Raw genomic sequence first — 10,623 nt, 5'->3', positions numbered from 1 at the left:
GTTTATAGCCTAAATGCTATTATTAGCATAATATAAACATTTTAAACATTCTGTATACCTGTTTGAAATATAATTATAATATTCAGCGCTGTTTCGTCCAATTTAGTACGAGTTTTATAGATTTATCACATTTGTGTTTCTCAATTAACTTTAAAATGTTATTTCTCAATACAGATTTAAATCTGATCCTTATTTAATGAAAAAGCCACCAAGTTAGCTTTTACTTAACTCCATAATTTAGCGGTAAATTGGATTTCGCGGTATTGATTTGATTTTCTGCATCGTCGCGTCACCTAGGGGCAAGACTTATAAGTAAATCCACTCGAAAAGTTTAAGAGAACTGCAGAATTCATTTATAAATTATTTTTCTCTTAATAAATTNTTCAAACCAAGTTAAATCAGTGCAAACATTAAGAGCTAAACCATGTGTGGTTACATAACGGCTGGCATGAACACCTATGGCACAAATCTGAAAGAAGAACCATGATTCAATTCAATATGTATGCTATTATTCTTCTTGCATTTACTTTATTATCTCCAATCCACACACCAGTATGAGCTGACGTTTCTGCCTTTAAGTTAAAATCTTTGCATATTTGAATTACAGTTTGTTCAATATTACTGACATAGTTTCTTAATCCGAGATTAAAATGCTTCAGATTTAAAATTGGGTAAACTACCAACTGTCCAGGACCATGAAATGTTATCAGCCCCCCTCTATTGGTACGATAAAATTCAGCCCCAGTCTCCAGTTTGCATACAAAAAAACCAACGATTCAATAAACAGCAATTACTATATGCCAAATTTTCTTTCTTATTTTTAATTATTAATTTCAATTTTACTATCATAAAAATAAAAAATTCATTATCCAAGAGTTTATACTGTGATAATTAACTTAAAAACTTTTTATTTGCTTTTTATAACATTTAATTGGAACGATACGTTTTTAATACTTTTGACGCACTTGTACCAAATTCTGGAGACTTCATTACCACCTACTGACAGACATCTCCTGTGCTGAAAACAGACCACAATGGTAAAAATACCTGATCTTGTTTAAAACAGTAGCAAAACTTTGCTTTTGAACTACATCTTAAGATATCTGCTGAATTGTTTTTAAAATACATAGAATAGTTAATTGTTCAAAAACAAAGTGTAGATGTATGAGTAAAAAGACTACCACACCTTTTAAATTTGGGGACATTACATCCTTGTTGATCTGCCTTCGTAAGTTAAGACTGCTCCCCTAAAAAGTTAAAATTGGCAGTAGAAAATTGAATTGTGTAAGGAAACAATCATTTAGGCATTTTAAATGCCCCAACTGAGTCAAAAAATATACACAAAAGTGCTCAGTCAAGGCTCACAAAAAAAATATAACAAATAGATACAGACATTTTATTATACTTCAACCATATACTCCAGATTAGCTCTTCTTGTTCCATGCTTGGGCTGCATTTTCATTACAAATAGAACAGAATTCCAAGGATACACGATGTTGTGAAACATGCAAACAAATCCCTCCATTTCTTTCCTCAAATTCATTTGAAATAGTGTAATTGTGCTCATTTAATGCATCACAGTTTGATTCTTCAGGCTCAGAATCTAAATTTTTTGTAGGTATGATGACATCAGAAAAAAGACCATCCTCCAAACATGAAGACAAATCATCTGTTAATTCTGACGTTTTGAATAAATCATCTTCAGAAGCAGTGGAATGATGATAATCAGGTAGAACTGTTGCTGATGACAACAAGGGTGTTTTAAAATTCGTATCTACTGATTCTTGATGAACAAACTTACTAGAATTAAAGCATTTCTCTTCCTGAGAAACATAAACGTTTTGCAACGACGAAGTGACTGACATACCTGTACATATATTGATATTTTTCATTAGCTGACGTAGGTCTGAACTGTTGGCCAAAATACCCTTTAAATAGTTCACCTCTCTTTCCAAATGTATTATAACATCTGATTGTTTTGTTAATTTGGCTGATATACTCCTGTTTTCTGATTTTAATCGATTATTTTCATTTTCTAGATTTTGCATATAAATTTTCTTCTTCAGTCTATTTTCTCGGGCCATAATTGCATTTCTTGAGTAGCATTTCGAACGTTCTCTAGACTTTATCTTTTTTAATTCCCCCTTTAAATTTAAAACCGCCTCTTCACTATTTTCTCCGCTATTTTCTTCTCCAGAAGATTCTGTTTCAGAAACGTAATACTTGCGTTTTAAATTATACGTCATTTTGAAGACAATTACTTGTTTTGAGAATAAATGAACCTCTGTTCAAGCACTTGTAACTCTTGGAATTTCTACAATTTCGAGAAATTAATAAAAACACTTCTTATCAAATTACAACCCTTTTACTGTTGCTGATCTATGTACTATTGACTATCATGTTGTTTGCTAACGTGACGTCATATTGGCAACCATTACTGGCAACCATAGATAAGCTGGCAACCATTACATTTAAGCGCCACTTTTAAATTTAAGGTGCGTTCAGAAGTATTAACGAAATTAAAGTAATATATGTAGTTCACAACATTAACCAGGGGAAATCCGGCTGGTTACTGAAAAGTTATCTGAAAACAATGTACTTAATAATATATGACAATTATTCGGAGTGTGATCCAAATTAATTTTATTTTAGGACCATAAATTATACCCAAGTTTGTAATAATTGTCTATTAAACTTTTAACATTTTCTCATCAGTTATTAGAAGAATATTACAATTATTTAGCTATTTATTTTCTTATTACCTAATAGTGTTTCATCATAATTTTCTATTTTCTTGTAAATTTCATCAGAAATATCAACACAAGGATATTTAAAAACATGGGTAAAGTTTCTTAGAAAAACAGGAATAACTTCTTCTATATTAACATGCCTTTTGAGTTCTTTTGTAAGAGAAGTCACCCCTTTTCCTTCAATCCCACAAGGCACTATGTGTTCAAACCAAGTTAAATCAGTGCAAACATTAAGAGCTAAACCATGTGTGGTTACATAACGGCTGGCATGAACACCTATGGCACAAATCTGAAAGAAGAACCATGATTCAATTCAATATGTATGCTATTATTCTTCTTGCATTTACTTTATTATCTCCAATCCACACACCAGTATGAGCTGACGTTTCTGCCTTTAAGTTAAAATCTTTGCATATTTGAATTACAGTTTGTTCAATATTACTGACATAGTTTCTTAATCCGAGATTAAAATGCTTCAGATTTAAAATTGGGTAAACTACCAACTGTCCAGGACCATGAAATGTTATCAGCCCCCCTCTATTGGTACGATAAAATTCAGCCCCTTAAAAAAAATGGCTGAAATCACTGTATGAATATCATAAACTTATTTTCTATCATAAACACACACCTGTCTGCTTAAGTATTTCTTCATCTTTAATGGAATATGGTTTAGTTCGGATTCCTGTTGTATACACGGGCGGATGTTCTACTACAAGTAAGGTGCCAGGGGTGTCTTCATGCTGACGATGATAATTTGCCAGAGCTGCCTGTAATTTCAATGAAGGACCATATGCAACTTTTCCCACATTAAATATAGCTACCAATTTATTCATTAGGAGCTATTATTCTACATAAATAAGAAATTAAACATCAGTTAACCTAACATTTCTGACAACATTAGCCTTGAAAAGCATCATAGATAAAAAAGTATTGAAAGGCATCATAGATAAGAAGGCATTGAAAAGCATCGTAGTCATAGATAAACGAGCATAATCGAAATAGTGACCATAGAAAAATAAGTAAATAAGAGCATAGATAAGAGGTATACAGCTGATGTGCTTCTTTTTGTGTTGTGAATAATTCAAAATATTCTTTCTAGGAGTGAAAAATAATAAAATACGCATTATTTGCTTATTTAAAAATGTTGAAAAGGATTTAATTAATTAAATGATCAATTTTCACAGGAGTATGAATCACTTTAATGGCTGTCACCACTGACATTTAAAAACAAATTGTATTGCGAAGACCAATTTAATTCCATTTTACGGTACCTTATTTTAATTGTATTTAAAATTATATATTCTAAAATAATCAGTCGTTCTCAAGACTAAAGTAGAAGCATATATTTGTGAATTACAAAAATGAATAGGTTATTTGGAAAAGGCAAACCAAAGGAACCTGGTCCTAGCATTACCGATGTGATAGCTGGGGTAAGTACCCTTTAAAATCAAAAAAACACGTAAGAATCGAACAATTGCAGGTCGATCAAAGAGCTGAAGGTCTTGAGAAAAAAATCGGATCCCTAGATAATGAACTTAGAAAATTCAGAGATCAAATGGCTAAAATGAGAGAAGGCCCAGCCAAAAATGCTGTAAAAGCCAAAGCAATGAGAGTTCTTAAGCAAAAGAAAATCTATGAACAACAACTGGACAATCTTAGAGGTCAGTCTTTTAACATGGAGCAAGCCAATTTTGCCCATCAAACACTCAAAGATACCCACCAAACAGTGCTGGTAATGAAAGATGGGATGAAACAAATGAAAAAAGAATTTAAGAAAATTAATGTTGATGATATAGAGGTAAAAGATAAAAGAAATACTTACATTATAAAAGTAGTTGTTAAATGGTGTTTTTTTTTTTAATTAGGATGTACAAGATGAGCTTGCTGATATGTTAGAACAAGCAGATGAAGTTCAAGAAGCACTAGGCCGTAGTTACAACACTCCTGAATTGGATGAGGATGAACTTGCTGCAGAATTGGATGCTCTTGGGGATGAAATAGCATTGGATGACGACACTAGCTACTTAGATGATGTCCTGAAAGCACCAGAAGCACCCAGTAATAAACCCGAAGCTGCAGATCCACAAGTTGTCAAAAATAAGGTAAATTTCTAATATTAAAAAAAAAAGTTCCAAAACAATTTTTATATTTAATATTTAATTATGAAGTTTTAATAATTTAAATTTCTTATTAATTCTTAGGATGGAGTTGCAGTTGATGAATTTGGTTTACCACAGCTTCCAAGCCAAAACTAACACAGTTTTATTAGTCTATTTTATTTATATTCTTTAATTATTAAGTGATAATTTTTAATTTTGTATTTGTAATTATAAACTATAAAATATCTAATATTGCCTTAAAATGTTATCTTTTTCATAGCTTCTGTCTAATTTGTTAAAAACTGTATACAATTCAAGGTAAGGCACAAATATATTACAATAAAGCTTTAAATGTTTTATTTACTTCATGCAATTAAAAAATTTTACTTACTAATTACTACACTGGTGAAGTATCAGAAAGTCTAGGAATGCAATTAGATGAGGCAGTTTCAGTCTGTTTATACATTTCAATCATATTTAACAAGGTTTCGCTACATTCTTGGAAATAATCACTTTCAAATCCACTGGTTTGGGTGTAATGATGTATATGTGCCTAAAAATTTTCTCATTAATTTTTATTATTATTTTTTTCGATGAGCTAATTACCTTTCGATTATAAAGTCTTTTAAATGATAAATTTATATGAGAAAATAATTCAGACATCGTCGTTGTATTAAATAAAGACATCATAGCAACTTGACAATTTTGGGGGGCAACAGCACAATGCCCTACCTTGACAGCCTTGCGAGACCAAGTGGTAAAGTTTCCCTTACTTTGTAATTTTTCTACAAACTTTCTTAAATCTGAATTATTCACATCACCTCTTGTTTGTAAAGCTGCACTAAGCAGAACTGAAGTAGGACCTAAGAGGGACATTAATTTATCACACTTTTACAACAAAAAAAGAATTACTTTAATAACACTCACCTACAGGATTAATTTTTATCAGTTGATTACTCTTACTTCTAATGGAATGAAACATTTCTTCTTTTAATTTAGGCCTAAAAAATATGTTTCTTTTTGGTCAGACTTTAACTCATTTTAATTTAAATTAAGGCTAAGTTTATTTACTTGATTTTGAAAATTGCCTTCTTCATTGGTGTAAAAATAGGGGTAATTCCTGAAGATAAGAAGTGCATGTTAGGAAATGGAACCAAATTGGTGCTTATATCACTCATGTCCATGTTTAAAGCACCTGAAAATCTGGAACCACTATATTTTGCATTAATTCTAATTACAATTGTGTAAAAAGTTATTACCAAGTCAAATGCAGCAGTGAATTTACTATAATGCTATTCATATTTTCAAATGTGGTGTTTTCAGCAAAAAATCCTGCTTTTTCGTTGTGGGGCCCTTTTCTTTTTGCTTCCACAGCAATCATTTCAGTCAGAGCTCGATTTTCTGCTGGAAAAACGCAACTTGCATGATCTATAAGTTGTTTGGTAGATAAAGCCATATTATAAGGGCAGGTAATTACATCTTCACTTCCTATAGGATATACACAACTCACAAACCTTATAAACAAAAAATTTTTATAATATACAGTAGCTCAATAAATAATGTAGTAGTACCTATCAACGCTTGGATAATTATCCTCTAATAATCTTAAACAATAAGTTCCTAATCCTGATCCTGTACCACCACCAGTTGATAACATAAAAATAAAACCTTGGAGATTATCAGATCTTTCTGCAACTTGTCGAACTACATTTAATATGTTATTTTTAAACTTTCTTCCATGAGTATAGTAACCTTCTGCCCAATTGTTACCTGAACCAGGAGAATTAGTTATGATGAACTTGTCATCGAAAAGATCCTTAAAAGGGCCATTTCTATATCTTCCTATAACACCTTCTTCCATATCAATTAAAATAGCCTGAAATATGTAAAATTTAAAACCGTTTACTAAATAAAAGTTAAACGAATTAAATTAAAGTAACTTACTCTAGCTCTAATTTTTGTCTAGGAGTGAAAAATAATAAAATACGCATTATTTGCTTATTTAAAAATGTTGAAAAGGATTTAATTAATTAAATGATCAATTTTATTGTGTAAGGAAACAATCATTTAGGCATTTTAAATGCCCCAACTGAGTCAAAAAATATACACAAAAGTGCTCAGTCAAGGCTCACAAAAAAAATATAACAAATAGATACAGACATTTTATTATACTTCAACCATATACTCCAGATTAGCTCTTCTTGTTCCATGCTTGGGCTGCATTTTCATTACAAATAGAACAGAATTCCAAGGATACACGATGTTGTGAAACATGCAAACAAATCCCTCCATTTCTTTCCTCAAATTCATTTGAAATAGTGTAATTGTGCTCATTTAATGCATCACAGTTTGATTCTTCAGGCTCAGAATCTAAATTTTTTGTAGGTATGATGACATCAGAAAAAAGACCATCCTCCAAACATGAAGACAAATCATCTGTTAATTCTGACGTTTTGAATAAATCATCTTCAGAAGCAGTGGAATGATGATAATCAGGTAGAACTGTTGCTGATGACAACAAGGGTGTTTTAAAATTCGTATCTACNAAACGATTCATTTTAATTTTATGTTTAGTGTAGTTTTAGTGAATAATTTCATCTTTTCAAAGGGAGATAGTAAGTGTAGAATAATGTTCGTCGTTTAGGTTATGTATTTGAATAAATTATTATATAAATTAATACTTTTTAGCATTTTTTATGCAACAAGCACAGTATATAGAGCATGTCCCTGGGAAAAATAAAGATGATTTTCAAATATACTGCTACAAAGGACGACCGAAAAGTATTGTTTACATTTGGCAAAGTATTTCTGTTAGTAGACTTTTTAAATCAAATTTACTAATTTATGCTGTGTTTGCTTTAAAATAATTATTTTTAACAGTTACAAATACATTCTCCATCGAATAATTTTGTCTACTATGAAGGAAAAAGTCCAGAAGAAGTGAAGAAAGAGTATTTAGATCATCACTCGAGATGGATGCTGAATTTCTTTACATGGAAACAGAAAGCCTTTAAGCTTGATCCATTTGGAGTTAGTTGCATTGGGATAAGCAGCTCCGAGTTTTATAGTATCCATCTCAATGTTATTAGTAATGAAATATTTTTATTTATTTAACAATTTTCTCAATTTCATTAAGTATTATCCATAATGTTACAAGGATTAATAGCTTTATCAATTCAAAGAATGATCCATTTTACATCTGAGCATTCTTTACCTTTCTCCTGAAAATTAACAGTATTTGACAGTACTGTCTCAACGTCTTAGTGGTAATTCTTTTCATCACAATCTATTTAATTTTTAAGGGGTGGACTACTGGAAAATTCTCAGTTTAATAACTGGTGTAATTCTGTTTTTATGGGCTGATAGACTGAGTGTAAATCCCATTTTTTATTACTTATGTGGAATAAGTTTTGGGATATGTGCATCTTTTTTAATACTAATTTACTTCTTCAGCAAGCTGTTTCCAAAAGTAAGTCACCGTCCTTTTAATTTAATTTATGATAAAGGTTGTCTTTTTCAACATTTCAGAAACCCATGGTGTACGGTGTTGCTGTTTGTGGCTGGACTGTTGGAGTTTACTTTGCACAGCTTGTTTGGGAAAATATGCAAATAATCCTCCTTAATTATCAAATGTATGTAGCTTGGTATATTTTAGGGACCGGACTGATAAGTTTCATAGGTGAGATGAATAAAATTAATCTTTTTTTGTTATTTTTTAAATATATTTTTTAAAGTTTATAACAAAAATGAAAAATAATTTTATAATACTTTTCAAAGTGTGCTATAGGTGGGGTCCTGTGACTAATCAACGCACAAAAAACCTTATTCGATGGACTCTACAGGGTGTTGGTTTATTAGCAGTATTTTTTAGTAGTCATTTTCAAGAAGCTGCAATGGGGCAAGTGATAATTTTACTTACCCTACATAACTTTCCAGATAAGTGGATAAAAATGACTAAAACTTATTGGTAACTTTCTGCTCTGTTTTTTTTTTTATTTCTTTTTCATTAAATTTTCATTTTAGGAAAAGAAAATTTCCTCCAAAAGTTCGTTTATTGACGAATGATGAATATTACCAACAGGGAGTGAGAGAAACTACCAAAGCCCTAGAAGATTTACGAAAATACTGTTCTAGTCCTGAGTGTAACCAGTGGAAGACTGCATTAAAATTAAAAGATGTTAAAAGGTATCCAGAGTTAAGTAAGCTTAACTGTTTAGTAATTTATCTTTTTTCTTAGATTTGCATCTTTTATAGAAGGTGATTCACACATATCTGATGACGAAATTTTAGAATATGAAACTGCTATTCAATCCACTGACCTAACTGACGAAGAAGATATGTTTACTGATGATGAAGAATTAACAGACTGATTTAGTGTTTATAATAATTTTGATTTCTACGTTTGTCTTTATTAATAAAAACGCGCTTTTTAAATTAAAAAGTATTCATTTATTAATTGAAACTGTGGTGTTAGCAATTTAAATAATCAGACAGTAACTTACAATTTTATAATAACATAGCTCATTAACTAAAAGAATAATGCAAGAAGTCTCACCAGAAAAATACTATAAATAGTCGAAAGGTTTTCTTTTAAAGAACAGTTCTTCTAATATATTCGATTCTTTGTTTACTTTGTACTGAAGTCCTTTAGCAAAACTAAAAAGAATACTTAATTACTAAGTCTAATGCATTTATAATTTAAAGTCATACTTTTCATCAGATAAGGGATTTGTTTGACTGGATTTATTATCTACATTGGACTTTTGATACTGAGTAAATGATTCCTGTAGATTTGCCTCTCGTTTGAAGGTATTAATGGTAGCATTTCGACTGGTTTTATGTTTTGTAAATTTCTTGTGTAATTTTGTACATGTGTCTTTTGTTTTAAGCCAATCTAGAAGGACGCCTTTGAGTTGATTATGAAGAAATTTCATCTCTTCCAATAATTTTTTTTCCAGTTTATTTCTTTCTGATTTTTCATTTTGGATTTCTTCTTTTAAATGAACTATCTAAAATTAAATAGTAATCTTAAATGTGTTAAAGTAAAACTTAAAAAAAATGTACTAGTTCCTACCTGTGTTGTGAAGATTTTTTTCTCGTAATTAAATATATTTTCTTTTTCTCTAAACGTCGTTTCTTTTAATTCTTTAATTTTAATTTCCCTTTCAAGTTCTTCCAAATGTTGCATTAGACAAGCCTTTTCATTTTGATAATTACTACTTTTTTTTTCCATTTCTTCAATTAAAGAGCCGTATTCCAACTTCAGATAACAGTAATCACTTTCTAAACGAGCTTTATCTTCTAAAACTGATGCTAAATCTGATAGTAAAGTAGAAATTTTATTGTGCTCTTCCTGATATTCTTCACTTTTACTGTTTTTTGGGGAATATTGTAGGCTTCCTTTACTTAAATATTCATGTAAATTTGTTGGCATGTCTTATTAATGACATAAAAAGTCAAAACATAAAATAGTCTAGGATTACTTGGTTGAAACTCATAATGAATATAGAAAAAAAAAACAATTTGTTAATTAAATTTTAATCACACTTGACAATTGTTTCGCCAAATGTTATACAATGAGCAATTTAAACAAGTTCATTGTATAACTTCTAAAGACGAAGCAAATGTAGAATGTGATTGAAATTTACAAATTAAGTGTTTTTTTTTCTGTATAAAAATTATAGTCAAAACAAAATTAATCAGAAATAACAGGCAGATCAAAAAAGGAAAAATTATTATATTAAAAGTAGTCTTTTATAAAAGATCAAAAAAAT

General features: G+C 30.2%; 5 protein-coding genes across 14 annotated transcripts; 2 read left to right on the top strand and 3 right to left on the bottom strand.

Moving 5' to 3' along the window:
- Positions 1 to 749: 749 nt before the first annotated feature.
- LOC108734731 lies at positions 750 to 2,440 on the bottom strand. 7 transcript variants are annotated; one of them, XM_018466383.2, is made up of 3 exons: positions 2,370 to 2,440; positions 1,187 to 2,314; positions 750 to 1,018 (listed from the first exon to the last, which is right to left on the bottom strand). In XM_018466383.2, exon 2 carries the CDS (start codon positions 2,244 to 2,246, stop codon positions 1,425 to 1,427), a length of 822 nt encoding a protein of 273 aa, XP_018321885.1. In that variant the 5' UTR covers positions 2,247 to 2,314; positions 2,370 to 2,440; the 3' UTR covers positions 750 to 1,018; positions 1,187 to 1,424. The 7 variants fall into 7 exon arrangements, with proteins under 7 accessions (XP_018321885.1, XP_018321886.1, XP_018321888.1 ...); XM_018466384.2 differs by having other exon boundaries at positions 2,388 to 2,405; XM_018466386.2 differs by lacking the exon at positions 2,370 to 2,440 and having other exon boundaries at positions 1,187 to 1,247; positions 1,394 to 2,271.
- A 14-nt stretch (positions 2,441 to 2,454) lies between these two features.
- On the bottom strand, positions 2,455 to 3,656 carry LOC108734732 (putative lipoyltransferase 2, mitochondrial). Of its 3 annotated transcripts, XM_018466392.1 has the most exons (5): positions 3,572 to 3,653; positions 3,379 to 3,517; positions 3,098 to 3,312; positions 2,763 to 3,039; positions 2,455 to 2,584 (listed from the first exon to the last, which is right to left on the bottom strand). In XM_018466392.1, exons 1-5 carry the CDS (start codon positions 3,581 to 3,583, stop codon positions 2,547 to 2,549), a joined length of 681 nt encoding a protein of 226 aa, XP_018321894.1. In that variant the 5' UTR covers positions 3,584 to 3,653; the 3' UTR covers positions 2,455 to 2,546. The 3 variants fall into 3 exon arrangements, with proteins under 3 accessions (XP_018321894.1, XP_018321892.1, XP_018321893.1); XM_018466390.1 differs by having other exon boundaries at positions 3,379 to 3,656; XM_018466391.2 differs by lacking the exon at positions 2,455 to 2,584 and having other exon boundaries at positions 2,714 to 3,039; positions 3,379 to 3,656.
- Positions 3,657 to 3,765: 109 nt separating this feature from the next.
- LOC108734734 (charged multivesicular body protein 5) lies at positions 3,766 to 5,201 on the top strand. Its single transcript, XM_018466393.2, has 4 exons — positions 3,766 to 4,180; positions 4,231 to 4,548; positions 4,616 to 4,852; positions 4,952 to 5,201. Exons 1-4 carry the CDS (start codon positions 4,112 to 4,114, stop codon positions 5,003 to 5,005), a joined length of 678 nt encoding a protein of 225 aa, XP_018321895.1. The 5' UTR covers positions 3,766 to 4,111; the 3' UTR covers positions 5,006 to 5,201.
- On the bottom strand, positions 5,192 to 7,072 carry LOC108734677 (tubulin epsilon chain-like). Its single transcript, XM_025976275.1, has 8 exons — positions 7,022 to 7,072; positions 6,794 to 6,811; positions 6,421 to 6,725; positions 6,109 to 6,363; positions 5,921 to 6,061; positions 5,777 to 5,850; positions 5,456 to 5,712; positions 5,192 to 5,402 (listed from the first exon to the last, which is right to left on the bottom strand). The coding sequence occupies exons 1-8, from the start codon at positions 7,070 to 7,072 to the stop codon at positions 5,247 to 5,249; spliced, it is 1,257 nt and encodes a 418-aa protein (XP_025832060.1). The 3' UTR covers positions 5,192 to 5,246.
- Positions 7,073 to 7,400: 328 nt separating this feature from the next.
- LOC108734691 (nuclear envelope integral membrane protein 1) lies at positions 7,401 to 9,243 on the top strand. 2 transcript variants are annotated; one of them, XM_025976606.1, is made up of 8 exons: positions 7,401 to 7,480; positions 7,538 to 7,659; positions 7,730 to 7,937; positions 8,152 to 8,318; positions 8,378 to 8,528; positions 8,627 to 8,816; positions 8,873 to 9,034; positions 9,087 to 9,243. In XM_025976606.1, the coding sequence occupies exons 2-8, from the start codon at positions 7,546 to 7,548 to the stop codon at positions 9,217 to 9,219; spliced, it is 1,125 nt and encodes a 374-aa protein (XP_025832391.1). In that variant the 5' UTR covers positions 7,401 to 7,480; positions 7,538 to 7,545; the 3' UTR covers positions 9,220 to 9,243. The 2 variants fall into 2 exon arrangements, with proteins under 2 accessions (XP_025832391.1, XP_025832388.1); XM_025976603.1 differs by having other exon boundaries at positions 7,402 to 7,464.
- Positions 9,244 to 10,623: the final 1,380 nt, after the last annotated feature.

This window comes from Agrilus planipennis, unplaced genomic scaffold (genome assembly GCF_000699045.2).
Source record: "Agrilus planipennis isolate EAB-ADULT unplaced genomic scaffold, Apla_2.0 scaffold66, whole genome shotgun sequence".
NCBI lineage: Eukaryota > Metazoa > Arthropoda > Insecta > Coleoptera > Buprestidae > Agrilus > Agrilus planipennis.
Note: the sequence above shows the minus strand (reverse complement) of the source record. Positions and strands in the feature narration are given on the sequence as shown.